This window comes from Trichoderma citrinoviride (assembly GCF_003025115.1).
Source record: "Trichoderma citrinoviride strain TUCIM 6016 unplaced genomic scaffold BBK36scaffold_2, whole genome shotgun sequence".
In the NCBI taxonomy this organism is placed as follows: Eukaryota; Fungi; Ascomycota; class Sordariomycetes; order Hypocreales; family Hypocreaceae; genus Trichoderma; species Trichoderma citrinoviride.
Window position 1 is genome coordinate 2,495,263 of NW_020194710.1, and position 27,477 is coordinate 2,522,739.

The 27,477-nt window shown below is 53.7% G+C and overlaps 7 protein-coding genes across 7 annotated transcripts; 4 read left to right on the plus strand and 3 right to left on the minus strand.

Annotated features, from left to right (window-relative positions):
• Positions 1-942: 942 nt before the first annotated feature.
• BBK36DRAFT_1110106 (hypothetical protein) lies at positions 943-2,542 on the minus strand (the record flags this gene model as incomplete). The annotated part of the gene is made up of 2 exons (XM_024889544.1): positions 943-1,622; positions 1,702-2,542. The coding sequence occupies 2 exons, from the start codon at positions 2,540-2,542 to the stop codon at positions 943-945; spliced, it is 1,521 nt and encodes a 506-aa protein (XP_024753316.1).
• Positions 2,543-4,993: 2,451 nt separating this feature from the next.
• BBK36DRAFT_151892 (hypothetical protein) lies at positions 4,994-5,651 on the plus strand (the record flags this gene model as incomplete). Its single annotated transcript, XM_024897595.1, has 2 exons — positions 4,994-5,263; positions 5,607-5,651. 2 exons carry the CDS (start codon positions 4,994-4,996, stop codon positions 5,649-5,651), a joined length of 315 nt encoding a protein of 104 aa, XP_024753317.1.
• A 175-nt stretch (positions 5,652-5,826) lies between these two features.
• Positions 5,827-9,365, plus strand: BBK36DRAFT_1189180 (hypothetical protein; the record flags this gene model as incomplete). Its single annotated transcript, XM_024896612.1, has 7 exons — positions 5,827-6,109; positions 6,236-6,574; positions 6,667-7,622; positions 7,653-7,702; positions 7,739-7,844; positions 7,875-8,018; positions 8,061-9,365. 7 exons carry the CDS (start codon positions 5,827-5,829, stop codon positions 9,363-9,365), a joined length of 3,183 nt encoding a protein of 1,060 aa, XP_024753318.1.
• A 585-nt stretch (positions 9,366-9,950) lies between these two features.
• BBK36DRAFT_1109555 (HAD-like protein) lies at positions 9,951-10,906 on the minus strand (the record flags this gene model as incomplete). The annotated part of the gene is made up of 2 exons (XM_024889490.1): positions 9,951-10,757; positions 10,856-10,906. 2 exons carry the CDS (start codon positions 10,904-10,906, stop codon positions 9,951-9,953), a joined length of 858 nt encoding a protein of 285 aa, XP_024753319.1.
• Positions 10,907-11,364: 458 nt separating this feature from the next.
• On the plus strand, positions 11,365-12,574 carry BBK36DRAFT_1134406 (ribosomal protein L5; the record flags this gene model as incomplete). Its single annotated transcript, XM_024892293.1, has 3 exons — positions 11,365-11,367; positions 11,543-11,580; positions 11,707-12,574. The coding sequence occupies 3 exons, from the start codon at positions 11,365-11,367 to the stop codon at positions 12,572-12,574; spliced, it is 909 nt and encodes a 302-aa protein (XP_024753320.1).
• A 3,416-nt stretch (positions 12,575-15,990) lies between these two features.
• On the plus strand, positions 15,991-19,738 carry BBK36DRAFT_1110367 (RNI-like protein; the record flags this gene model as incomplete). Its single annotated transcript, XM_024889577.1, has 3 exons — positions 15,991-16,014; positions 16,241-18,306; positions 18,361-19,738. The coding sequence occupies 3 exons, from the start codon at positions 15,991-15,993 to the stop codon at positions 19,736-19,738; spliced, it is 3,468 nt and encodes a 1,155-aa protein (XP_024753321.1).
• Positions 19,739-22,901: 3,163 nt separating this feature from the next.
• On the minus strand, positions 22,902-26,966 carry BBK36DRAFT_1134407 (hypothetical protein). The gene is made up of 6 exons (XM_024892294.1): positions 26,671-26,966; positions 26,533-26,577; positions 24,196-26,386; positions 23,389-24,140; positions 23,012-23,327; positions 22,902-22,940 (listed from the first exon to the last, which is right to left on the minus strand). The coding sequence occupies exons 1-5, from the start codon at positions 26,818-26,820 to the stop codon at positions 23,094-23,096; spliced, it is 3,372 nt and encodes a 1,123-aa protein (XP_024753322.1). The 5' UTR covers positions 26,821-26,966; the 3' UTR covers positions 22,902-22,940; positions 23,012-23,093.
• Between the last annotated feature and the right edge of the window lie 511 nt (positions 26,967-27,477).

A 27,477-nucleotide genomic window follows, 5' to 3' on the forward strand; every position in this document is an offset into this window, starting at 1 on the left:
TTATGCGCTGCGCCGCGCCGCAACTTGGGATTGCGTCGTCCGAGATTCCAGCGAGACGTGCTGTTTGCCGCTGGACTCGACCAGACCGAGTTCGATGTGTACGCGCGGCGGCAGTCGAGCAGAGTTGAGAGCAGGAGAGGCGAGCCGAGGGGGCGTCAGTCTGTCCTTGCCCCAGCCCAAAGACCCCTTTGGAGCCGCTTGGGCCTCGTGAAAAAGCGTCCGGGGAGCGGAGAGAGAAGCGCGCACAGCGGAGGCGGGCGCTGGCAGTGGCGGGAATCCCGTGGTGTCGCCTGTGTGCGCTGCGAGCTGCTGCGCCGTGTGTTGCAGCTGGAGCGGCCTGGAGAAGGGCTGTGCCGACAGGATTCTGAGGCCGTTTGTTGGGTTGATTGGACGGCGCCGCCAGATGGTTGAGGGAGGGTTGAAATGGTCTGGACTGGTGCAACGAGGCGATTGGGCGGCTGGAGGCTGGGCGGGCGAATCGCATCGCAGGGGCGCTGCACAGTGTGTGCGTTTAGGGGAGTTGGGCCACCCAAGCCACTGGAGCCGGATCGGGACACGGCCAGCACTGTCTGTTGATGCTATAAATACTTGGCCTCGTATGTGCAGATAGCAGATTGATACAGTACAGATGGAGAATGCGATCATAACAATGGATACTAGAACAGGTAGTGGCAGAGATTTTCTTACTATTTAGTTGTCATGTTATGTTGAAAAAAGATAGAGAAACCAGTTCACTATTGCTAAAGTACTTGAAGTGCGTCGGCCAAGTCTGTCTGATGCTTGCTTCAACTACGGGTTGCCACTTGACTCCATGCATGATGCCTCATGTCAGGAATATTCTGTTATAGTCTACTACCTTGCCCTGTTTAGAACTCTGACGTGAGAGAATACCTAGACAGACTACATACCCTAATCCCTGCCGAGCCCATCAATGTATCCCATTCACGGCATGCACTCCGTCACGAATCCTCTCTCCATCCGAATCTGCTCCAGCGAAATAGGCCGAATCACCGGGTGGGAAAGCCTCAGATAGTGTATTGCATCACCGGTGGAAGTGACAGCAGCAGCATTCAGCAACTCCTTCTCAATCGTGCATCCTTCGCAACAATGATTCTTTGCGACGACTTCCCAAGCATCGACGACCTCAGGACACAAGGCGAAGTCCCATGTTCCCCTTGTTGTAATCACAGCCGGTTCCCTCTCTCGGGCTCTCTGGTACTTAAAGACCATGGCCAACCCTTCTGATCCATTCCACAACTCCATTGTCTCAAGGTTTGGCATAGTCATGGCCGCCGCTGCTGCTGCGCAGAGCATCTCATCCACCTTCTCAGCATCCTGATCGGGAGTTAGCAATCGTGAAGTCAGCGCCAGCCAAGTCAAGTTGAGCCACCTCCAGGAAGGCTCGCGGGCTTCAAAGAAATCGCTAGCGTCCACCATGAACGATGCTGCGAGGTGCTCAAGCACGAGACTGGCACTGGCGATGGCCCGGCTGACAACGAGGGTTGAGCCTCGGTCAGTATCGAGAAACGGGAAATCAAGCAAGTACTGCGAACAGGAGTTCTCAAAGAGTATGAGTCGCCGTACTTGGCTAGAAGCGAGGGATTCGAGTAGCGATCGCATGCCTATATGTTGACAACGAGGTTCGATATAATGTCAGCGCTCGGCAAAAGATAATAACAATGGATGCATGGTAGCACAAACTTTCATCCGTCGGGATCTGCTGTGCATGAGACCATTCTCTCCAAGGCTCGTAGTGAACATCCAGGAGACCCGGAAGACGGGCAAATATGCCTGCCAGCGCCGTCGGGTTCCATCGTCGACGGTTCTGCTGGCGAAGAAGCACACTCTTTACTGCTGGGGCCAAGGGTAGCTGCCGCCAATACTCTTCTTCTTGTTCGTCTTCCGAGAAAGGCCCATTGCCCATGAACCTGTTGAAAATCTTGTGGATGGCCCATCTATCTGGGGCAAAACGTCGCCGACCACCACGCCAACCGTGCTGCCAGTCTTCACAGTTATGCGTTATTGATCGCTCCAAGTCTCTTCGTCGAAGCCGATTGTACTCGTTGGAAGGTTCGTCGGGTTCGAATGTCAGATACTTGAACCAGTGCTCTGAATCGCTGGGGGAGTAAACGCTGATATCCAGCTGCAGGCTGCCCTGTGGTTCCCAAGTGCTGAGAACCGAGAAGACATCGAGCAATGCTACCATGATCATATAGCTGTCCGTGTTACGGAACTCTCGTAATACCGGATCCATAGGCGCGCACATAAAGCAGTCATATTCCATGAGTTCCAAGCACAGCCATATGTATCGTACGAGAGCCCTATTGCGGTGGACCATTGATTCAAACTCGTCGATGCGAGACGGCGTCAGCCTAATCCGGGCAAATGTGTGCGTCTCGACGATTGCCTGCCATTCTCGTGATACGGTGGCATAGGGAGCCTGGCGACAACCGTCTTGCCCTAGCAAGGATTGCAGGATCTGGTGCCGAATCTCTGTGGGCAAGCGATGCCAAGACGTCTGGCTGCCGGGTGTTGACGACATTGACGAGTCAACAAATGAGGCGTCTGAAAGATGCTAAGGACGTAGTATAGCCATGTTCTCAAATAAAGCGGCGAGCAGCTTTTCTAGCATGTTTGCCTTGGTGCGTGTTTCTCTTAAACGCGAGATAAACCCGGAGGCTGTCTTTATGGGATCATGCTGTGGCGTTCCTGACGAAGGCAGTGCAATCGGAAACATCTTGAGCAGTAGCCAGGGTTCATAGGGCCGTTCTGTCCAAAGTTACGCAGTTGTTGTTTCTCAGTTGATATCGATGGACGTGCCTCAGGAAGGCAGTCCCTTGTAGTGTCTGGATGTGTATCAGGCGAGGCATTTGGTCACTGAAATCCCAGGACTGCTCAAGGTAGATGGCTTAGAGCATCTCTTGACAAGCAATATATCATATAAATACCTATAATCCCAGCCTTGCCGATACTTTGCGATTGTCTTGTCTTCTAGCACACGTCGATGTGTGTAAGTGCAGGTTATAACGCCTTCATCTTTATGAGGCCGATGTCATGGCCCATGAAATGACCAAGCACAGTGCAAGAGCGACCAGACGCAGAGAAGAAGCGGGGTCACATGGCTGGTTGACCTGATATGCGGAGAACCAATTCTCTGAAATACAGTGTCTAATAGATATAGGCATACTGTAGCTCTTGCCGCACAGTACTACCAACTTCTGTCTCTCAACTCCTGTTTTCTGTTCACTCATTTTCATAAGGTATGATATATTGTCTCCTATCTCAATCAATCTATAATCCTTTTTATCAAAGGCACACTTTGCTATAATACCAGTTGCCATAGACTTTGAAGTGCGTTTCGAAGGGCAGAACGCCGTATGCAGTCCATCTTTAAACGCCCTCAGCCGTAAGTTGGCTGCATGCGGTGCAAGGCTTTAGCTCAAGCCACTTGAGGTTGCATTCAAGTTGTAGGGCGAAATCCAAGTGGAATCAAGTGGAACAGTTCCATGCTGGCTTGAGGCTATCGTAAAGTGCCGAGCGGGTGCCTGACTACTCCATCGCCTTGAAGACTAGCCCAACCTCGTTTGACAACAGGATCTGTGCCCGACACTCCCTTACTGAGACGCCAATTATTCCCCGATGTTTGCAGTACTTCGTGATGGGAGTTGAAGTTCACGCAGGAACTAACACGAAGCCTCTTTCTAATACACGCAGAAAGCCTGGCAAATACATTCCTGTAGGTAGATGGGCACTGAGCAGTATAAGGTAGGTAAGGTGACTTGCGGAGTACTGTATTCTAAGACCACTTCTCTCCCCCATCTTTGCTGTTTCACGGTTGGTTGCCAAAGAAGCAACAATGAGAAGCAACAAAAGAAGCACTAGAACCAAAGAGAATGAATGGCAACACTAAGCCGCCTCGCATGCCGCACCCCCTGCTATGTATTGACGCCACCATCCTTCGTCCTCCGCCTCTGCACTTTGTGCGACGGACCTATACAGTTATATGAGCAATGTCTTGCAAGAAGCCGTTTGTGCGGAAATATCTGGATAAGAGCATCTACCAGAGGGTTAGATACAGATATGTGATATGTAGGTAGTCGCGATGCTTCCCGCCTCGCCACCGCGTTTCAAACGGACAGATATGCCCAGAGTTGAACCATGCATCCCTCCGTGGAAGCGCCTTGAATCCAAGAAGAATCGAGAAGAAGAAGAAGAAGAAGAAGAAGAAGAATCTTCACCGCCCAGACTCCATGGGCTTTGGTGACTCCAAATTGTTAATCGTTCACATTCCTTGCACGAGCCGTTGAGCGGGTGGTTGTTTGCCAGGCTGCATGGCGTGCTGTGGTTTGCATGGGAAAAGCAAGGAGGGAGTTGTGGCAAACAACTTCCAGCACGATGAAGCGCATGGGCTGAGATCTCGCCAGTGCAGTCGAGCCCTGCAGCCGCTTTCCGACAGCTATTTACGCTGGCACGGCGCAGGCATACTTGGGAGACGTTCTGATGGACCTTGGGCATAAGGTATGCCCGTGAGTGGGTGAATTGTGGTGGACGGGCGACAGAGATTTGCATTTCACTGCTGGTGCCTGAAAGTGCCTTATGCGACGGAGGTACCAGTAGAGGTACCGTTGAGTCAGGCAGCGGATGCGCACGCAGATGGGTATCGATACAGATGCAGCTTGCCTTAAATCCCAGGTGTTGTTTGTCTCTTCTCCTTCCCTCTCTCCTCGTCCTCTTCCATCCTCAGGCAACTCCTCATCGGCACATCAGAGTGGCTTGAGCGGAGCCATCATCCACCTCTGCCGTGTATTGAAGCAGCTTTATTCTGCGTCAGGCAAGGCTCAGGGCAATCACTTTACTTGGAGCATTGCTACAAGGATCCGTCCGTCCATCTATCCATCCACTTACAGTCAGATACATCCCCATCCGTGCCCAACACTCGTAGTTCACGGCCTCAGCTAACACCATTCGCCTCTCATGAATAGGATCGGCTGCAATGCCTCCAAAGCCTGGAGACAAGCAGATCAGCAAGCCGCCTCAGCAAAAGTTCAAGCTGAGCAGTCGGGGTCTGCAGTTGGCACTTGATTTGAGTGCTGCGTCTACTGCTTCTGCTGCTTTCAGCACGGCCGCCGCTGCTTCTGATACTGCTGTTGCAGGGACCACAGCCGACTCTCCCGCCATTGCTGCGTCTCCTCCATCATCCCGTCTGTCCGGCTCCGGCTCAGGCTCCGTGTCGGTGCTTGACTCAAAGGCTCATGAGGCACAAGTAGGCCGATGTGCATGGACCTCTTCACGGTAATGCGGTCCTCTCATTACGTCTCTCGTCCTGTCATTTTGTCCCCTTCTCGTCCTTTCTCTATATTTTTGCCTTTTATTTTGCCCCTTGTCTTCCTACCTTCCTTTCATCTTTCTGTTTTCCTTCATGTCTTTCTTCTGGCCTTCTCCCTCCTCCTTCTACATATGTACTTCCTCGGGGGTTGCCACCTCATGCGAGCCTCTGGTCCTGTTCTCTGCTTCGTTTCCGCCCCCTCGGTATATACCATGCCCGTTATAAGAAGAGTCCCATACTCAGTCACGCCTGCTAACAAACACATACCTGTGCTACATAGCGCTTCATCCACGTGCACGTTACCCTCCCCATCTCTCACCAATGAAGCAAGTCCGGCATCCACCCATGCTCTAGGTCAACCAAACAGTCATCCTACGACAGCCCCAGCGGAATCAGCACCGGTGTTACATACCCCCTGTGAGGATCCCAGCCTTGACACAACCAACCAGAGAAGAAGCGACCACGATGGCGATATCGCTATGCAGGTATTGGAGAAAGGAATGTCCACACCGACACCGGATACGGCTCCTACTGCTCTTCCCCTCCACAGAGCCATGTTGCAGGCCATTGAATTGGTGAAAACCAGGATTCGGCAACTCGAGCAAGGCAATGTAGCAGCCACGCTCCCCGAGAGGGCTCGATATGACATGCTTCTTGGAGCCTGCCACAATATGGACCCGATGTTTCTTATCCTTCACCAGGTGTACTGTTGCTGGATAACAAACAGAACAGCAGCACATGTCCGCTTTTCCATTCCATCCACTGTCATCGACGTAGCCTTTGGTGAGCTGTATAAGCTTTTCCAAGACGGTGAGAGACTGGCTCCTCCCCATCGACTATGGTTCTCGAAATTCCCGGGATTCGGCGACGATGTGGTTGGTCTCGATCGCGTGTATTGCCAGATCAAAGCATTCCTCATGGCCTTTGCCTCAAATTGGTCACATGTCTTGGTAGCCATCAGATCCAAGCAGGTGCCCCTTATGGCATTTAAAATTCGTGACTACTTCTCTTGTACGTCGCCAACCATCGCCATCACGCTCTTCACGTACATCCGCAGAGTAATCGGGGTGCCCAACGGACCGCTAGGAGTCGAGATCAGCCAACTCTTCACCATGGACAGCTGCCAGGAGCGCGCCTTTGAAGAGCAGAAAGTTTCGCCAGATGAAATGGCGCGTGTTCGCAGCACCGTGCTGAGGAGCTACCTGGCTGTCGTGCAGAAGGCTCGGGTGCAACGAGCCAGTCTCGCAGGTTGGTCAAGGCTCTGTCTAATAAGTCCCCGTGTTTTTCTGACATAGTGAATTGGGGCTGACTGATCTATGGGGTGTTTGCATTATATATAGCCGTGCCAGCTGCCAACTCCCAGGGAGCACCTGGCAGCAAGATTGAGGTAAACAACACAAACACAGACGCAAATATAAACACAAACACAAACACGAACAAATATAACAATAGCTACGATAGCAACAAGAGCAGCAACCTGAAGGCCTCCCTGGAGGCACCGCAAGAGCCGCAGCTTCTTCGTCCTCTTCAAGACCCTCAGCACGAAGCACAGGCTACCATGGCTCCTCCTCAGCCTCACTCTTCTCTTCCGCATGTTTCATCCCAAAGCTCCCCTCAGAGCGCTAGACCTGGCTCTCTGCCTGCGCGCCCAGCGTCTCAACCAGCAGCTAGTTCCGAGGGTCGGCCTCGGCCAGATGGCCTCCAATATTCAGCAGACGCTACTGACAGCCCACAAACTTCGCAGGCGGCGAGGGTGTCAGGACCGCCGGCGCCGCCCGTCTTGGAGCAGCAGGATTTTCTGTCTCCGATGATTTCATCGCAAGACGAATCACTGCCACCTGCAGATCAACGGCTGAGGCAGCATCAAGACCGGAATACTTCTCTCCCTTCTCCTTCTCAGCCTCAGTACCCTCCTCTTCCTTCGCGTCCTCCCATCCCTCATTATCCCTCTCCCCCTCCTCCGCCTCCTCCGCCTCCTCTACGTCCATCTACTCCTCATATCCCACATCCTTCTCCTCCCCAGCAGCCGCAGGAGCCTCATCGCCCTCAATATGCTTCTGCATCAGCGCCTCGTTCCCAGCAGTATTATTCTCCCTATCCCCACACTCTTGGGAATCCGCCACAATCCCAGCATGCTCAGCACCCACAAATATATCCAAACCAGCAACAAACTCCCTTTGCTCAGCCTTACCAGCACCCTCAGCATCCGCAACACTCTCAGCAATCCCAGCAAGCTCTACTTCTCCAGCAGATGCAGAATCCCCAGCATCCGCGGCACCATGAGTATCTTCAGTTAGTCCAGAACCTCCTCCAGCAGCAGCAGCAGCAGCAGCAGCAGCAACTGTACGCTCGGCAGCAACGCGTTGTTCAGCAGCAGTATCCTCCGCAACAGCAATATTATGGCAATCACAGCAACCAGAGTCACGTCCGAGGCCCAAATCCCCAGCCAATCCAAAATCCAACTTCCATGCCGCAGAACCCTTTTCTGCCCCCGTCGGGACAAGCCCAACAGCGTGGGGTACAGGGTGACGGCAGGCAACAGCACCAGCCAACGTCTCTGCCATCCGATGGTCCGCCTTCGCTCCAGTCTCACCCACATCAGCAGAGTATACCGCAACCAGAAATGCTGCAAACTGGTCTAGGGTCCCAGAGTACTCAGGGGTCTGAGCACTACCAAGGTCGTCAAGGCCAGGTTCGTGTATATGCAGGCCCTCGGCCTAGTACAACCCATCAGCCTCTCCCCCATCCCCAGGTATCAGTAGAAATGCTGCAGACTCCCGGCCTGCATTATGTACAACTGCAACAGACTGCTCGAGATCGCCTTTCAGCGCCAGCACCGCGTTCTGACCCAACAAGCAGCCAGTCTGCAAATACTACTCATCCCGTAAATGCACGTCGTTTCAGCCCGCATGAATCCACCTCAGGACAAGCAAGCCTTCACTTGATCGGTTTGCATAGCCCTCGAAGAACTCCATCCAGTCCGGTACTGGGTGCGCAAAAGCAGATGACTCGTTACTATCAGTTCTTCTTAGAGTTCGCCGTGGAACCAACAGAAATTCCTCCGCAGATGGGAGTCACCGTCCTCGAATTTGATGTAACTCAAGAAGAGATAGACCGTCTCTCCATTACGAGCCGACCACCTCCCTCGCCTCTTGAGGATCCGCTCATTATTCAGTTGCCTGTGAGCCGGCACTTCAATAACTCTCTTCGATTCCGTCTTCGCATGTGCACCAGCCGCAAGGAGAGACCTACGACTATCCATCCAGCTGTATGGGCCCGAGGCAAAACTTACTGGCCGCCTCACATCTTCGTCTCAGTCAATGAGGAGATCATTCATGTGCGCCGCAAGCAACATTTTCATCATGATTTACCGCTCGAGCTCACCGACTCGGTGTTCAAGGGAAAAAATAAGATCAAAGTCAACCTACCACAGTATCCTCAAAACGTCATACAAGACATTGCCTACTTGATGGCTGTCGAGCGCATTATCACGCTGGATCACAATTCTGTCTGGGACATGGTGACTTTTGGCCCCCATATTGGGGCGGAAGTGACCAAGAAGGAGATCTGCAGGCGGCTCAGGGCATTGGATACGGATGAGATGATCATTGAAAGCGGCGTCTTAAATGTTTCGGTCGTGGACATATTCAGCTCCACTCTCTTTAACATGCCGATTCGAGGCCACAACTGCCCGCATATCGAGTGTTTTGACTTGGGGAATTGGTTGGTTTCTCGCCCAAGCAAGCCATCGCCGGGCCCAGGCGAGCCGAGTACGGTAGACTGCTGGGCCTGCCCTATATGCGGTCTGGATGCGCGGCCTTGCAACCTCCAAGTGGACGATTTCTTTCTCGATGTAGCGAAAAAGCTCTTGGCTAGTGGCAAGATGAACGTGAAAAAAATCAAGGTGCTTGTGGACGGCAGCTGGACCGCCATAGAAGAGGGCGGTGAAGGCGAAGAATTGTCAGACTCTGAGAGTGCCCATCAGAGCCCTCCGAGCCGCGTTAAGACGCAGGAGATAACTCCCGATGCGATGGAATAGTGCGTTATTCACGCTACCTATCAACGTATCATGATGGCCATTGGAAAGGTATGGAGCTATGGATGGATACAGACGCCTGTTTGACATGGACGCCTAATATATCGACGAGCATAGAGGCTTCTATCTGGGTTCGTTAACAAGAGGCAATATAATTAACAAGAGATACATTCAAACACAGATATGGCCGAATATTAAACGCGTCAGCGGCAAGCTGGCAACGGCTCGCTGACCAAGGAAGAGAAGACAGGACTCAATGTAAGGAGAGGGCTTACATACATCGCCATCTTGAGAAGAGCTAAAGGCGCTACTAGGCAGCGTTAAAGTGAAGGCATCGCTTAGCTAACTCTATTTAAGCGTTCTTAAGGGAAGATGAAAAGCCGAGAGCGATAGCAGATGGGGTCTTGACGGCGAGAGATATGGACTTGGAGTGAGAGATCGATGCCGGCGTTTTCGTGGCCGATGAGGGCCGGCTGGTTCAGCGGCTCGATGAGAATTTGGCTTAGAACTTTAACGATGTGGTCTAAATCAGTTCGCTCTTCTATACATCCCACTGCCATCGCTATTAGTGCATGAACAATGTCACTATCATATCTTGGCCCGCGGCTTTCCATAGTTCGGTTTGATAGGTATCTTCGGATGCGGCCCCTCGAGCGAGAGTCCCGTAATCTTCTCCAGCTCCTCCACTGCCTCGTACGTCCTCCCCAGATGCACCTTGATCGTGTTGAACCCTTGTCTGCGCGCCTCCTTCAGGTTCTCGCCAATGTCATCCAAGAAAACAATGTCCTTTGGCGAGATGCCGTTCTCCCAGCCTTTCCCCTGATGCCGTGGATCGTGCGCATTCTCCTTAGCAAAGGCGTTGAGTTTCTCAACGGCGAGCCGGTAAATTTCAGGGTCGGGTTTGCGGATGCCGACGTGCGCCGATGAGATAAAGACATCGAATATCTGGCGCACGGGCTCGTCGAAAAAGTCTTCTCTATGCAACTTGTGCCCCGGCGGGAAAATGACCGTGTTGCTCAGGGCAGCCAGGATATACTTGCCGCTGTCCCGGAGCTTCTGCAGGGCGGGATACATCCAGGGGTCGGGCGCGTCGGCGCCGGCCATCATCTCGTTGAACAGCCACTTGCCGTCGATGCGCGGCAGCGGAGGGATCTTCTCCTTGGCCAGGCGCGGGTCCTTGGCCTGCTGGGCCGCGTAAAAGTCCTCCCAGAGCTTCTGCACGTGGAGGTCTCGCGTGAAGCCCTCGAAGAAGGCGTCGTCCATGGGGATCTCGCCGCGTTCGATGCGCTGCCAGAAGCCTGTGGGGCCGGACTTTGAGATGGAGTAGTTTATCCAGCCGGGCGGGATGCCTAGGGAGAGTTCATAGTCTAAGATGATTTGAAAGGGTGATTTGACCTGTGAATGTCAGTCAGAATGAGGAAGTCAACATAAATGCTTCGACTCTTTGCAGTAAATAGTACAGCGATATGCAAAGTGATGCATCTCGAACTTACACAAACACCTCCTATGTCGAACAGGAGGGCCTTTGGCTGTGCACCTTCCATTTCGGCATCTATTGCTTCCAGAATGAGCTCAACAGAGCAAGTGTCAGGTTCCATGCGGTAAAGAAGAGGGAAAAGAGCAGACTCACTCAATCATTGAGTGAGACGGCTCTCATCAAGTCCCCCAGCTTCAAGCAAGTTGCCGTGCCTCGGCTCGCGGCTCACCCGCGCCATGATGGACGATAAGATAAGAGCACAAATGGCATGGCTCGTTTTACCCCATATTCTGCTTGCCTGCTTACTAAGTCAATTTGCAGCCTCCATCCAGGGGTCGCGTCATGTGATTCGTAACCAACCCGGCTTACCGCGGTGTGGGAACTAGGCGAAGCGGATAGCGCACGAAATTTTAGGGCTTCACAAAATAGCCCACCGGGAATTTCGCCCTCTCTATCCTCATCATCAAATTTTCCACCCAAAGTTTGAGGACCAAAGCCAGCCATCGCCAGGCCGCCACCGTCAAAATGGTAAGTTGTGGCCTATCGTGAAACTCCAGCTCAGTAACATGAGGATGGATTTTAAAACCGTTGTGGCAGAAATGCCGCTCAATTGCTCGTGATTGAGAGTCGTCGCAAGTTGCTTCGGAAGGAAGACGAGCATTCTGAAGCGCAAATTGCTGACTCGGGGATTTTTTGTCAACAGCCTTTCCAAAAGCTCGCCAAGAACAGCGCGTACTACAGGTGAGTTTTTCGATGTTTTTTGCCCTATTTTGTTCTCTGCGTTGGACAGATATAATTTCCAAGATGCGCTCCTCCGGGAAACACGATTTGATGGACTGGAATCTTGGGCTAACGCCTTCTTCACAGCCGCTACCAGACCAAGTACAAGCGCAGACGTGAGGGAAAGACCGACTACTACGCCCGTAAGCGCCTCATCACCCAGGCCAAGAACAAGTACAATGCGCCCAAGTACCGCCTGGTCGTCCGCTTCACCAACAAGGACATCATCATGCAGATCGTCACCTCCGAGATCTCTGGTGACAAGGTCCTGGTCGCCGCCTACTCCCACGAGCTGAAGGCCTACGGCATCAACCACGGCCTGACCAACTGGTCCGCCGCCTACGCCACCGGTCTCCTGATCGCCCGCCGTGTCCTCAGCAAGCTCGGCCTCGACAAGGACTTCGTCGGCGTCGAGGAGGCCGACGGTGAGTTCACCCTCACCGAGGCCGCCGAGACCGACAACGGCGAGCGCCGCCCCTTCAAGGCCTTCCTCGACGTCGGCCTTGCCCGCACCTCCACCGGTGCCCGCGTCTTCGGTGCCCTCAAGGGCGCCTCTGACGGCGGCATCCTCGTCCCCCACTCCGAGAAGCGATTCCCCGGCTACGACATTGAGAGCAAGGAGCTGGACGCCGAGACCCTCCGCAAGTACATCTACGGCGGCCACGTCGCCGAGTACATGGAGACTCTGGCCGACGACGATGAGGAGCGCTACAGCTCCCAGTTCGCCAAGTACATCGAGGACGATGTTGAGGCCGACGGCCTCGAGGACCTCTACACCGAGGCCCACAAGGCCATCCGTGAGGACCCCTTCAAGAAGGTTGAGGGTGAGGGCGAGAAGAAGACCAAGGAGGAGTGGAAGGCCATCTCCAAGAAGTACAAGACCGCCAGACTCTCCAAGGCCGAGAAGGCCGCCAACGTCCAGGCCAAGATCCAGAAGATCCTGGCTGATGAGTAAAAAATGGTGTGCTCTTGAGCAGGGTTGCAATTTGGTTCTCGAATATATTGGGTCTGGAGTTACAGGAATGAAAGGGTCGGTCCTCATGGTCTAAATGAATGAAAAGATACCTTCCACTCCGGATCTATAGATCCAGTTTTCGTGCATTATTTTTTTCCAGCGTATATCCAAGTGATTTTCGTTCAACCTTGCCAGTCTACGGGATATGTCGATGTCTGTTGTGAGAACAAGATGCAATCCAAAGTAAACAATAGGCCTCAGTGCTGTCGCTTCAACAAGCAATGCGGTCAACGGTGGTTCGTACGTTGCGTTAATAAGGTGCGTCTTTGTGGTCTGCCCTACCCTAAAGGCGACTCCTTTCCCCCCTTTTCTCTGCTCCGAACAGAAACACCGGTCACTGCTTGCATCTTTCATGATAACGCGCAGTTATCACTGGCATGTTGATCTCAGTCCTTGTTCCATGAAGAGCTATGCTTTCATGCCACACATATCGTGAATTATCTATCTATCAATAAGCTGCGTTGTGTGTGTAAGTTGCATCTCAATGGCCTCACCTCTAAACGGGGCCCACATCGCACCTCTTCAGCTCTTGAATCCCACCATCACCAAAATACATTCGGACTTTCTACATGGTGTGGCACAGAGAGGTTCTGTAAGAGCAAGCAGTCTTTCGTTCCATGGGGCATCTCGGCGAAGAAGATGGAATCGCCCCCGTGTTTCGATGCTCCCGCGCTGGGTTACATCAGCCTAAATCCAATGCCATGGACGTGCGGTAAACGAAGCAACTCCCACCTCCCTTACTGTAGTATTCCGTGGACCGCGGATATTGAAGGTAAAGAAGGAATGTAAAATGAGAAGCAGAAATGCCGATTCCGAAATTCCTCTGAATCCCCTATACACGGGACAACGCAAGCCGTCGTTCTCACCGGTTTCTTTGCATGATGATTCCATCGGAGATTCCCTGACCAAAGACCCCCCCAACAAGGCATGAATTCCTACGGAGTAGGTATTATTGTTTGCCCTGCCCCTTTCCGTCGCGGAGGTCGGTGGTTATTGACCAAAAGCTCCGATCCCAATACCATCCAATACGCTATTCCGTTTTGTTCGGCATTGCGCAGCACGTCAGGGGGGGTTCACTTGGCAGCCGTCATTATCACGGAATTACCTACGGGCTTCAGCCCCGTACATGGTACCCCGTACCGCTGGGTGAAGGTCGGGGCGCGGAACGGGAGTTCCGCTTGCATGAGGTACATCATGGGAGACGTTCAAGGATGCCCGTCATCTTTCCATAGGTATTGTACGGAGTACGGAGTGATAGTATAGAGTATTTGGGTGTTTTTCGTAGTCTCCCGAGTAGTACATGCTGATATTATTAGACATCTAGACGTGTCTGTAGAGCAGCATCTGCCACCGATTGTGTCCATTACAGATTCCTCTTGAAGGCAAACAACGTACGAAATACTGTATGGCTCCTTTTACAGGCTCAACAGGACTGATGTCTGGGGAACCAAGGCAGGGTCACATGGCAGGCGACCAGAATGACGTACATGCCGCCAATACGTCAACAAGGGGGGAATGATGAGGCGATCTCCCTTCTCGCTGCTTCTGTCCCTTACGTTAGACGCATATATCATGCTCACGTGCCAAGTGCGGCGACGTCCCGTCAATAATCAATTCTGAAATACGGAGTAATACCGGCAGAGCTGCTCTTATGACTTTGGACGGTCCCAATACGTCAGGGGTCACTCCGTAAGATGCACCTAGATATTGCCGTCTGTACTACTTCGGAGTTCATAGCCGGCCAAGCCCATTTCCCATCAGCTCAGACAAAGCTGACGGGGCTGATTGAGCCATTAATTTCAGCTGGCCGTGCTGAGTTCAGGAGACGTCGCAGATACGTGTAATGTGCTGGGTCGTGGCTGAAGAAGCAATCTGAATTTTACAGAACGCTGTGGCGCCGTTCCGATGATCGCTCGGCTGGCCCGGAAGCAAAGCCCGCAGGGGACTCCGTCCCAGGGCCAAAAAAGGCTCGTCGGTATATCCTTCGAAATAGTAGTACTAGTAGTTGCAGCTGAACGCGTACTTGTACGGACCGTTCATTCCCACAAAGCTACCTTAGCACTCTAAAACCACGCGGAGGGAGGCATTTCCTCTACGTGTACACGTATGGAGCAGTTCCTGCAGTTCCCTCTAGGGTCAAACAAGCATGGTGGACCGACCCATTGGATTGGATTTGATGCTATCCGGAATCGGGACCGTGAGAGCTCCCAAGACGGAAGAAACTCAGGGACCTGTCAGCAGCCGGGCTGGCAGGCTAAGGCGGCAAGTGCTTAGAAACCGGGGCCTTGTTGTAGAGGATTGGACATTTACCGCGGGAAATGAAGATTTTGGCTTTTGGTGCGCCGTGGACGCCCGAGATGCTTTGGTGCTCGTTGTGCGTGTGGCTTGCGAATACAGTCAGCCAGTTTGTTGAATGCCAGATAACATGAGCTCACAAGTTGCCATAACGGTAACTTCCGTAATTTCGCAGGAACGGAGTTCGCCTCTGGGTGGTGTTTTCCCTGTTTTGCTTGAACGGTCCTCGTCTCGTGCACTGCGACGAGTTGCCCTGTGGCAAAAACACACCATCAAGCCCTCGCCATACACCAAGACCAGGCGACCAATTGGGACTGGGCTACAGGGAAAAGCACTCACTTGACCTTGCAAGGGGACTCGAGTGATTGGATTAGGAAGCGTGCCGACAGCTACCGACCATGGCCGGGGTTGACGGGTGCCATGAACATGGACGGACGAGCTGCTCTGACGTAGGTACTCGTACGGAAATGTTTCCGGTGAGCAGTAGGACTCAGCAAGTACAGGTACGGCTTGGATTTAGGTTCACGGTTGACAGGCGCTGATTATCTTAAACTGGCGGCAGTCGGGCGAGAGGCGAGAGACGCAGAGTAAGGCAGTTGTAGTAGCGTAGGTAGTACGAGCAGTCAGACGGAGAGAGCAGGGCAGCAGGGCAGCTTACATGTACACGAAAAAGGGCCGTCTAGTGTATGTGCTCGTACGAGATAGTCCAGCAGACACCACCTGAAGAATACCTAGCCCAGTCGAGCACAGCGGCCTTGATCTACCCCGCTAGTGGCTTGTCAGGCGTCTCCCTTCAGTGGCTCCAGTGGCTCCAGCGGCTCCAGCGCCCCTCCCCGTGTTTTTCGCCTTACCCCAGCCTATGGCCTCGATCGCTCGCAGCTGGAGCCAGTCAAAGGCGGCCGGAAGCCTGTATGTAATCAACCACAATTCCTCCTTTCGCTCATTCGGCCATTCTGCCATTTTCTTCTCCTCTCTTCTCCAACATCCGCAGCAGAGCCAACTCTCGACGCCTCCGTTGTCTCCTCCAGCTGCGCGCGAGCGGTCGCGGAACTCCTCCCATCATGGAACAGGTCCATGGCGTCGACGTCAGTTGGATGACGCAGGGCTCGCCCAAAGGCATGCCACTTTGCTGCTTCCTACTACTACTTGCTGCCACCGCTGCATCTGGCACGGCGCTCGATTGATGATTGGCCTACAAAGGCCATATCGACGCTGTGACGGCTGCGTGCTGGCGCATTGGACTATGCTGGAATTGAATGCTGACAATCGCGAATAGACAAGTTTCACAAGGCACCCTTTGCGCCCATCAAGTCTTCTCCCGTGGCCACAGTACAGCCGCGAAGCATACCCAACGATTCTCCCCTCAAGCTGAGCCCTCAAACAACCGCTGAAAGCACCGAGGCCAAGAGCGAGACCAGCGGGAAGCCGGTCAGCCAGACACAGCCAATTCCAGTCAATGGCACAAGCGGCGCCCGCCGTCTCTCGAGGTCGGGCTCCCTCGACAAGCAGAACAGCGTGACACCACCTCACCGTCGCAACTCGTGGTTCTCCAACATCTCCGCCAAGTTCTCGGGCGCAGTCCCTCAGGCGAACGGTCAGGCCCCGCAGACGGGCAATCAGCAGCATGCGCCTTCACAACAGCAGCAGCCGTCGGCCCCAACAAATTCAGAACCCATTGTGCCCAAGATTACGCCGACCAAGAATGCCGTTCTGCAGCATGGCCTAAAGCCAGAGGGTGACGAGCCATACACGCCGGCCCCGCCGAGATCGGGCCAGCCTGGAATTCTCGGCGTTTTTCGGCGCCTTTCCTCCTCAGGCGGTGGAAGCAGTCCTCTGGGCGCTGCCGGTAAATTCAATCACGGACTGGTCGAGCGCCGAATACTGAACGTCGACCGGGATCGAGAGAGGTGTCCAATCGCAGAGCTCAAGGATAACAAGCTGAGGCGGGTGTCCTTCTTCGTTGACGTCGAGGTGGCACCTATGCCAAAGTATGCAGAAACAGAGGCAGATACCGATTCCATCGACCACACTCAGAAGAAGAAATTGAGCGAGAAGGGCGAGGGCGAGGCATTGAAACACCCCAAGGTAGCCGAAGCCCAAAAGGAGGCTTGTACGTCCTCGAACGAAAGTGTGAGCCCCGGTACCGCAGAGGCCAAACCGCGCGAGGCCGAGAGCAAGCCGGCCGCTCCGACACAGAATGGCACAAAGCCAGCGGACGGTTCGGAAGAAGCCAAACCGAAGGACATGACGAGAAAGAAGGAGAAGAAGAAGAGGAGTGAAGAGGAACGCAAAGCCAGGAAAGAAAAGAGGCGGCGGCTCGCCGAAGAGAGCGGAGCGATTCCCATAGAGATTCACTATGACAGCAGCGACTCGGCCGAGCTGCGCGGAATTTCTTCCAAGACGACTTCACCCACAATCAACCCGGTCAGGATCTACCGAAGATGCTGCCAGCTTCGCGAGACCCCCATTCTCAAGAAGATTACGGAGCAGCTGAGCGACACGGCCAACATTCTACCCAATGGCTGCGTGAACAAGATCGACTTGACGGGCTACTTCATGCAGCTGCAGGATCTCATCACCCTGGGAGACTACCTTGCCATCGTGTCCGTGAAGGAGGTCATTCTGCAAAACAGCGGGCTTACTGACGAAGGTGTCCGAGTTATTCTTGCTGGTCTCCTGGCAGCGAAGAACACAGAGCCGTGGAAGCGCAGGAATTCCAATGCTTCGCATGAGTCGGGCGGAGTGGTGGAGAGGGTCGTGCTGAAGGAAAACAAGCTGGGGCCGGACGGCTGGAAGCACATTGCGCTCTTCATCTACAAGTGCCGGTCGCTCAAGTACCTGGATCTCTCCAGCATCCCGTTCCCCCGCCAGCCTCCCGCCAACGCCAACGGCGCGCTTCGAAATGGCGTCCACATTCCCCTCACCATTGCCGAGATCTTCGCCAGGGCGCTCGCCGACCGACCAGCCGGATCCGCGCTGGAAATGCTCAGCATCGGCGAAACCGAACCCAGCATGGAGCAGCTGGGCAAGATTATGGACGGGGTGATCAAGTGCGGCGTGAAGCGTCTCAGTACTGCCCGAAACCCCCTCGACAACGATGGCGTTCAGCACGTGGTGAGGTATCTGGAGTCTGGCAATTGCGAAGGGCTGGATCTGGGCGGCATCGATCTCAGGGAGCACATGGACACCATTGCAGGGTCCATCAGGGAGACCGATCCGTTGTGGGCGCTGAGCATCTCCGACTGCAACCTGACGCCTTCGTCTCTGCGCAACATACTGCCTGTTCTGGCCAAGCTGAAGAATTTTGTCTTTATCGACCTGTCACACAACCATGATCTCTTCCAATCAACGCCGAGCGCTGTTGGTTTACTGAGAAGGTATGCATACGTCTCTCTCTCGTTTAAAGAGACCAAGGATCTAACATTATACAGATACATTCCCAAGATGCAATGCCTCAAACGGCTACATCTATCGGATGTCGATATGACAGCTGAGCAAGCGATTGCCATAGTCGAAGTCGTGCCCGAAGCCCGCCATCTCTGCCACCTGAGTCTGCTGGGAAACAAAGAGATCGTGGCCCTTGCGAGCGCCAAGACGGAGGAGGCTCAGGAAGAAGCCTGCGCTCTGTATGCGTCGCTGATGGCTGCGACTAGGCTGTCCAAGAGCTTGATCTGTGTGGACATTGAGGTTCCCAGCGAAGACGCCGGCGAAATCGTCAAGGCAATGGCAAAACAGGTTGTGGCTTACTGCCTGCAGAACATTGAGCACCTCCATGACTTTGAGATCAACAAGGCTGTGGCCACAGCGCTAGCCGAGGCTAAAGGAGAGTCTATGGACGGCAAGACACCGTCCTATCCCGATGTGCTGGCGCACCTCGTCGGCCACGACGTCCTTGATCAGGATGATCTGGAGGAAGACGACTCTGGGCCAGACGAGGACTACGTCATTGGCGGTACCGGCGTGGTCAAGGCGCTTGCGTGCTGCCTGAAGAACCGCGGTGACGAATCCCGCCGGGCTTCTGGTGAGTTCTTCCGGGCGGGCAGCGTCGAGGAAGAGCCTCTGGTTGGCCCCAAGATTCCGACCGGCGGCAAGGCCAAGGACCTGTCGAAGCACTTGCTGGCTGGCGCACGGAAGATCCGACTCCGCCTCCAGCCGGCTCTGAACAAGGCGAGAGCGAACCCGAGCGACGAGAACCTGCGAAAGCTCAACTTCTTGGATGAGACGCTGCAGGGCATCATCAAGCGATTCGAGGATGAGTATCCCGATACTCGCGAGGATACAGAAGAAGCCGAGGCGTCATCCCAGCCGGAGGCGGAGGTGCTCTCGTCATCGCCGCCAACCCTGGAGGACGCCGTGGCAGGCGGATCGGATCCCGAAGATGAGGGCGAGCTTGTGCGGCCCTCGCTGTCACGCTCCAACTCGATCCTGGGCAAGAAGCTCGACGAGGAAGAGGGACGGGTTCATCGTGCCGGTCACAGATTCCGATTTGCTTTCACCGAGCACATTGACCTGCTCACGACCCTGCACGACGTGGAAAAGGACCCAAAGCATGCGCATTTTCTTTACGAGCTCGCCGAGGATGTCGGTGGAGAGTTCTTGGAGCTGGCCAAGAAGAAGGGCGCCGTCCAGGCATTCAAAGAGGACAAGGATATCCTGTTCGCGGCCCTGAAAGAGAGCGACCCCGAGTACTGGGAACGTTTCGTCGAAGCGCAGCGCAAGGCACGAGCCAATATCACCGTGCCGGCCGCTGAGAAGAATGAGGAAGGACTACCGCAGGTGCCGGAAGATGAGAGCGCCATTGCCGATTAGCTGACGGGAGCGCATGATTCATCTCTGTTTGCGACTACCCCCTTTCTTGACTGATTTCGTTCTTTTCTACATTTCTTCTTGATCCTTGTTTTTTTATACTATCGTTTCTGATTTACCCCACGGAGGATCTCTGGGTTTTTGGACATCATCACAAGCGACGAATAGCATGGCAACGGTGCTCGTTTTTATCCCCGTCAGAGGGTTCAGTGGATTATCGTTATTGGGCATCACTAGGTTTGGAGGGCGTTCATTGCGGGACGAGAGCTTCTCTCTTGATATCCCTCTTTTAAGTATAGCATTGCTCGTTTATCGAGGCGGACTCATCCTCTCGTTTTATAAAAGCTGGATTTCCCCCTTTCTATGTTGGAGTTGGAATGATTTGATTAAATAGTACGACCTTGTATAACTACTAGGTGTCAATCAGTTGCCGGCTTTGAATTGGGCACATTCGTTGATATCGTTTTGGTCTTTATTGCAAGCGTCATAGCAGACGGTTTTAAGTGAGGAGTTGAATGTACGTGAGTGATGCTTCGAGGAAGATATACCAAATGCGTTGTGTGTAGTCTTGAGGTAGATGAGCTGAAGCTGTTAATTTACTTTGCGCTCGTGACTCCAATTCGTGCCCAGTCTGGTGATGCTCAGTAGTATTTGCAACTTGGAATATGTCGAGCAGATGTGTTCTTTGTAATGAGAATAAAGGCCAAGTCCACCAAATTGTCATGGCACGCCACACCCGCGACGATGTTGCAATCGAAGACGCTGATGGGCCAATCCCTAGCAGCCCAAGGAGCAAATAGAACCAGGCCAACAGGCATATTACTGCCAAGACTCACAACTCCATACTCCGTAGCAGTATTCTGGAGGGAAAAGCATTTACCCACAGCTACATACCACTCGAGGGTATCAGCTACGGCTATTATTGGGGGGGGCCTGAAAAGGAAAGTTCAGGAGCTCTCTTGAACTGTCAGCGGAATTAAACGGACGGTGATTGGACCCAGGGGGAGGAGGGGTGGCGTTTTGCATCATTTCGAGGAAGAATTGTGCTTTTTTTCCCTTTTTATTCTGCTTAATTGGTCGCATGACTTTTATACTTATTTATTGGAATACTCCTGTCCCCCCCTTTTCCCCCCTTCTATTTGGATCATGTTGGAGTTGGTAGTGCGAAACACTGTGTTTGTATGTACGAGTATGTATGAGGAGTGGATGGACAGGATTGTCTGTCAATCACGGCTGATCGTACAAGTGAGATTCATTAAGGTCCGGTATTCGTTCGGCCCCCCTTTTCAGGTACGAAAACGAGAAAGAACAGTTAAACCAGATCCGACTCGATGTATGTACTCGTACACCGTTCTTTAGGCGAACATATTCTCCTTATTACATAAGAACAAAAACGCACCCCAAGAAAGAGAACAAGCCTCACCCCGAAAGACAATAAATACTTCCTTTTGGTTATGGCTGCTAGTACTTCGTATGACTTGCTCCCCAAGGGAAGAAAAAAAAAAGAGAAAAAAAGAAGATTTACTCCTAATGCGGTAGCATCAAGCCAATCCTGCTCTGTAAGGTTAAGGTAAGGTAAGTTGGCAAGTTGGTAAGGTACCTTACCTACCTTATGTACCTTGGGAGGTACGAAGCTTAGCCTGATTGGCTGCCGAGCGTGTCTACCGGGCCCCCAGAGGTGGAACGATTTTGCACGCAAGCATGATGTGATGTTGCTCTTCTGGTCGTGTGCCTTTTCCATTTTACTCCGAAGTAAAACTTTTGTTTCTTGATCTGTTGGCAGCTGAATTTGGATAGGAAAAATTCGGGATGGACAATGTATCCCGGCAGAGTAAAGGTACCCAGTAGCTGCAGAGGGACCCTGGAATTGCTGTATACATTGTCGTAAAATGCCGTCCGTGAATCAGTCAAAACATTGATCGCAGGAAAAAAGATCTACTTGGAAAGCTGAAAAGGGGGCAGATCAGTCCGATGAACACCACCCCAACGAATTCCCCAAAAAAAGAAAGATCACGACACCGGCAACGGCGTACTCCGTCCTCTTAGTACCTTGTTGCCTTGTTCGATAATAGTTTAGGCACTTACCTTACTCACACATTTGACAGTATAAGGTAAGGCAAAAGGCAAAGGTACTCCGTAACAAACAAGTGCCGTAAGTCATTAATAATTGGAGACGGCGGCACGCTGCCTCTCTCCCCTTGCCTGATCTGCTCTGGATCTGATCTGATGTTTCGTTTGCCAACAAAGAAAAGGAACCCTTTCTTGATTTTTAAATCCTTTTCTTCTTTCTACCCTTCCATGTTCTTGCTGTTGCTGTGACTCTCCTGCTTCTTCTCTACTGGACAGCTACACACAAACTCACTCACACACGACGCTTTTCATCAACGCCATCCCCAGCTTTCTCCAGACAGAACAATAGGAGGCGCATACCAAATACCGAATACCAATCACCACACACACAAAACACACAAAATCAGCACCAAATCTCAATCTTACAACGAAGTAGCAAGAGGAACAAAAACCTACACTTAGACAAGCACATTTTCTCCTCACAAAATAAAAAAAAAAGAGAAGACAACCAACTTCAGAACACAAAAACACCAAAATGTCGCCCACATACACAATGTCCGCACACCTCTGCCGCCAATTCTACACCTCATGGAACCAATCCCGCCGCGGCCAACAACAACAAACCACCACCACCTCCTCCTCCTCACCATCATCATCATCACCAACAGCTTCTTCTTCAGCAACCACACCATCAGCAGCTTCTCTGGCGCTTCTTCTCCCCTCCTCGCGCTCGTCCTCCCCTCAAAAGATCCCTGAGCGGAGGGGAAGCACGGCGTCGTCACATTCGTCCTCGCTGTCGTCTTCGCCGTCTGGTCGTTGACAAATGCCCAGGACTTGGGCTGCTTTCTACTTTATCTAAACGAATGGCTCTTTTTTATTTTTCTTTTTCAACAGCCGGGGAGGACAGTGACTGAGTTGGAATGGGACTGCCGTTTTGTGTTTAATTTCTTTTACTGGACGTTTTTGTGCAGATGATGGCCTGTCTTGTTGCTCGGCGTACTCTTTAATTCTCTTCTGTTTGACCCATGTACATCCTTCATCAATACCGTCAATGTTTTCTCTTCTATTTTGCGCGTCTATTACAATTGGCCTCTCGGGAAACGGAGTTACATCGAATAATAAATCTTGAATTCATATAAGAACATGCTTTCAAGCGCAACGTGCATCTGCTACACATGCTCATCTCATGACCGTCATCTCCATGCAAAGGTGTATCCAATGACAGCAAGGCTCGCAACTCCAGTGTACAATGGCTTCATGCTCTGAACCGGCCATGGCCGTCCTTTCTCTACAAAGCTGAGGCTGCCAGCGTGTTGACCGTGGGCGGAAGCGACGTCCGCTTCTTTCCCCGGTCCTCATCACCGCTGTCGCCGGGCGATTCCTCCTCCAGCGCGCCGCTGCCCTGGATTCGTCGCTTCGCGTCCTGCTTGTCGGCTTCCGTGATGTCCTGCTCATCCTTGCGCATGTCAGGAGTCCACTGGCCTGTGTTCGGCGAGTGGCCAATCGACATGCCAACACGAATCTGTCATCACGTTAGCAAAACTGTTCCCTCACGGATAAAGATCATGCCGTGTGGAACTCACCAAGGTCTCGAGGGCTCCGTTGGAATTGTCCACCAGGTCGTCGTCAAACCGCATCTTGCCGGGCTCAAACAGCAACAGCACCGTGCTACCGCCAAAGGCAAAGTAGCCCAGCTCCTCGGCTCGATGCACGCGCTCGCCCTCCTTGCGCGTAATCACCGTGCTGCCCACCATCATGGCTCCTACGCAAATGACCATGACCCGCCCGTGACACTCGCTGTCAATGGGCACGAGCACTCTCACGTTTTCGCCGTACACGTCCAACGCCGAGCGAATCGCCATCGGGTTGACCGTGTAGTACTCGCCCTCAATCGTCTTGGGCTTGCCCAGGACGCCGTCGACGGGGATGTGGAATCGGTGGTAGTCCTGGGGAGCCAGTCGGAAGATGCCCAGGGCGCCGTTCTCGTACCGCGACACATCCTCTGGATACGCATCTCCAAGAAGTCTCTTCATGTTGAAATCGCGGCCCTTGACCCAGATCTTGGTCGCCTGCGAAATCTGGTTGAAGACGACGCATCGGCAATCTGCTGGAGACACAATGATATGAGGGTCGTCCGGCGCAGAGCAAGGGCGGGCCCCGGGCTTGAGCGCACGGTAGAAGAACTCATTAAAGTTCTTGAACTCTTCAATTGGCAGCAAGACTTCGGACATGTCCAGCCGATGGAAATCGATGAACTTTTCAATCTCATCTTTTGAGGCAGGGTCGTCAAACTTCTTGCCCTGCTTGATGCTCAGGTTCTTCAGCATCCTCCGAACTGAGTCCAATGTTAGCGATTGATCGTCATGAGCTTGCAGCGATGCTGTACTTACTTCGCTTATTCTCCATGTCCCTCGACTTGAGTCCCTTGTAGAGCAGCCGAATGCCCAACCGCACGTAGACGCTCATCTTCTCCTCGTTGATCTGCCCCGTGAGACGGTCTTGGACGAGGATGTTGGCCGAGTTGGCGCCCAGCTTGTACCCGCCGTAGGAGATCTTGGTGATGACTTTGGAGTACCATTTCCTTTGCGCTTGGCTCGCCGTCACGAAGCCTCCCACGAGGACCGTGTTGACCTGGCGCCAGTCCTGGCTGGCGCACGTCGCAATGTGCGTGATGATGTCGCCGTCGCTGCGCTTGTTCAGGCGAGGCTGGTGGCAGATGGGACACTCGCGAATCTCCACCACGTGTTCTTCCTTTGAATCCTCTCTGTCAAAGTACCCCTCCTCTCCGTCTTCGTTGGGTGTCGTGGTCATGTCGGGACCAATCGTCGCCCCCGGTGGCGGGTCGACCGTGATCTGGGGCGTGGAGTGGCCTGAGCCCTCGGAGCCCTGCTGTCCGCTAGAGTCCCCAGACGACTTTCCGGAGAGACTGAGGCTCTTGACATCAAGGCCGGGGGTCTTGTTGCCAGACCTGCTCTTGGCCTGCAGCTGATCTTCAAGACACAAAACAGCTTCGTCAAAGGTGAGCTCCCACGAGTCCTCGTTGTCGGCAGCCTTGTGAGGGAAGCGCTGGAAAAAGCTGTCGATTGTCGAGTCCTTCAATGTGGAACCAAGAGTATCGAGCATGGTGCTCAGCTCAATCCTGCTGATGAGACCGCTGCCGTCGGTGTCGTACTGCTTCAACAGCGCTCGCCAGAACTGCTGACGCAGAGCCGGATACGGCACGTACTTGGCCCTGAGATAGATGACGGGATTATGCTTGCTCTCCCATTTTTCCAGATTCTTCATCTTCAGCGGCAGAGCGTACTCTGCCAGGTCGGGATCGTCCATCTCCGAGACCGGCTCCGGAGCGTCAACGCCGGGGGCGAGGGCATCCAGAGGTGCCAACGGCGTGGTGCCGGGCTGCACAGCGATCCCGTCGCCCTGGACTGTGAGTGAGGAAGAGCCGTTTGTCGAGTTGGATCGAACGGGGGCCGTCTGCGACCGCATCAACTTGCTCAGACTCTGCGTGGACGAGGAACGGGACACGCCCAGCTTCTGAAGACGGGTCTTGGGGATGGCGGGTGCCGGCACAGGTTCTGGCTCGGGAGCGCGGACCTCGTACAGCCCCGTTTCTGGGTTCGCCTTGGGCGCTTTTTCTATAAGCGTCTGGACGGGTAGGTAGCAAGACGCGATGAAGTCGTTGCCGGAGTACTTGTCGTGGTCGATGACGGTAAAGGCAAACGAGTACTGCTGCTCGTGGTTCTGCACCGGGAAGATCATCTTCTCGTTGAAGACCGGGTTGAGGTTGTGTCGAACCCGCCTGGTGCGATATGTTTTCTTGCCCAGGGACGCCACGACGAACGGATCCATGTCGAAGCCGGTCCGCGTCAAGTTCGATTCGGGTGGGAGGTCTGTAATCCTGCTGACTTCCAGGTAGATGATGCCGACAACGTCCGAGTCGCTATTGGTAAAAGCGTAGGGATTCTGTCGCCTCTTCTTCTTCAGGCTCTTGATGCGGAGCCGTCTCCGGCGCTTCTCGGCCGTCTCCGGCTTTGAGGGGTCCTCGGTATCATTTTCATCGGCAATGTCTTCCTCGAGCTCGGTAAGGTCATCATCGTCGTCTTCGTCTCCAACGCCGTCGGCTGACGAGGTGGTTCCTGAGCGCGCCGCACTCGGGGTCAACAATGGCGTCTCCGTTGGGGTAACGTTCCGAGAGGAGACGGAAACTGAGCCGATCAGGTTGTAGAACTTCTCAAACAGCTCCTGGTTGGAGATGGAGGGGTTTGTGGTGTCGAGCAACGTGAACTGGAGCTGCACCTCGCCAGAAACGATGCTAGTCTTCTTGCCGGGGCGCTTGCTCTTGAGAGGATACCAGCGCGGCTCTTGCTCGGCGGTTTCCGGCTGGAAGATCTCCTCGAGGGCCAGGTCAAACTCGCCCAGATAATCCTTGCCGAAGCGATCCTTGTCCCAGCATATGACGCCCACCACCAGGCTTTGTACGGAGCTTATGGGCAGCTCCTCGATGACGTTCCACTCGGGGTTGAGCGTCTTGGGAACGGAATGGGTGACGACGCGAGCATCGCCAAGCGTTACGACGAGGTACTAGAGGATGGAAGTTTGCTTGTAAGCTGCCACGTTCCACGGCAAAGGGAGGGGTAGTGGTTGCGTTTGACTGCTAGACGATGCCTCTCCCGGGGGGGCTGGAGAGCTCGCGAAGCACGAATCTGAATGCCGCCGCTTCCACTTACCGGATCCGAAGTTCCACTGCGATCCTTGGCCGCCAGATTTCTTGCCTATATGCCTCGCGTCTTAGTAAACCAGCCCGTCTCGCTTCGAAGCCGCAGAAACAACCCAGAAGAGGTCAGGACGGAGGAGCGCAGCCATACCCGCAGAATGGCCACTCTGAGGGCCAGCCCGTTCGCCGCGGGCCCTGCAGCGCCCGCCGCATCGTTCTTTGCTCGCATTGAACTATCGCTCTTCATGTTTGCGCCTGGTGCTGGAGAGGAAGACAGCAGGCGGTTCGGGAGGATACGCATGGCGGAGGGCGGGAGCTCGAAGCAGGCTGGCGACTGTCGTACTTGTACTTGTGCCCGTAGGGGAGGGAGGGCCCGAGGCAGGCGCTACGTACGGCTGAGGCGCTGGGGGGGGACAGTGGTGGCGCACTGTGCAGCGGCTGAGGCGACGACTATGAGGTACCTTGAAGATTTACCCAGCTCGAACTCGACCCTTTGGACAGCTGGAGATGCGGATTGATGCAGAATCGCAGTCGCAAGAGATGCAGGCCCGGCTACACTTAAATGCACCGCGTCTCCGGACGGTCCCCCCCGTTTGCTATTCGATACCGCCCCGGGACCTGCCTCCACTATCCTAAAGAAGCGAGGCGGTCATGCAGCGCTGCGTCCAAACAATCGCTGTCAAAGTATGGAGTAAAAGGGCCTGGCCGCAGCGCAGATAATCAAACAAGCGGCTCAAGGGCCGGGCCTCGGTCGGTATTACTCTGGCAGCTTGTGGCTAGGCCTGGATCTAGACGCGACCCCTAGACGGCCATGGCTGGGAGGGCATTCCAGACACCAGCTGCTGAGCAGCAAATGAGACGCAGTGGCAGCGTGATGTGAATCCCTCAGCTGTCCATCACATTGAATCTCTGCGCTTCGTTTCATGCCGACGTCATTGGGGGCATGTATCTTCTAAGC

Excerpts from the sequence above, each read along its gene's own strand:
- BBK36DRAFT_1134407 (XM_024892294.1), bottom strand. The coding sequence starts at position 26,820 with ATGCGTATCCTCCCGAACCGCCTGCTGTCTTCCTCTCCAGCACCAGGC. Across the intron at positions 26,578-26,670 it reads TCAGAGTGGCCATTCTGCGG|GCAAGAAATCTGGCGGCCAA; the intron begins GTATGGCTGCGC and ends CGAGGCATATAG. Across the intron at positions 23,328-23,388 it reads ACGGAGCCCTCGAGACCTTG|ATTCGTGTTGGCATGTCGAT; the intron begins GTGAGTTCCACA and ends ACGTGATGACAG.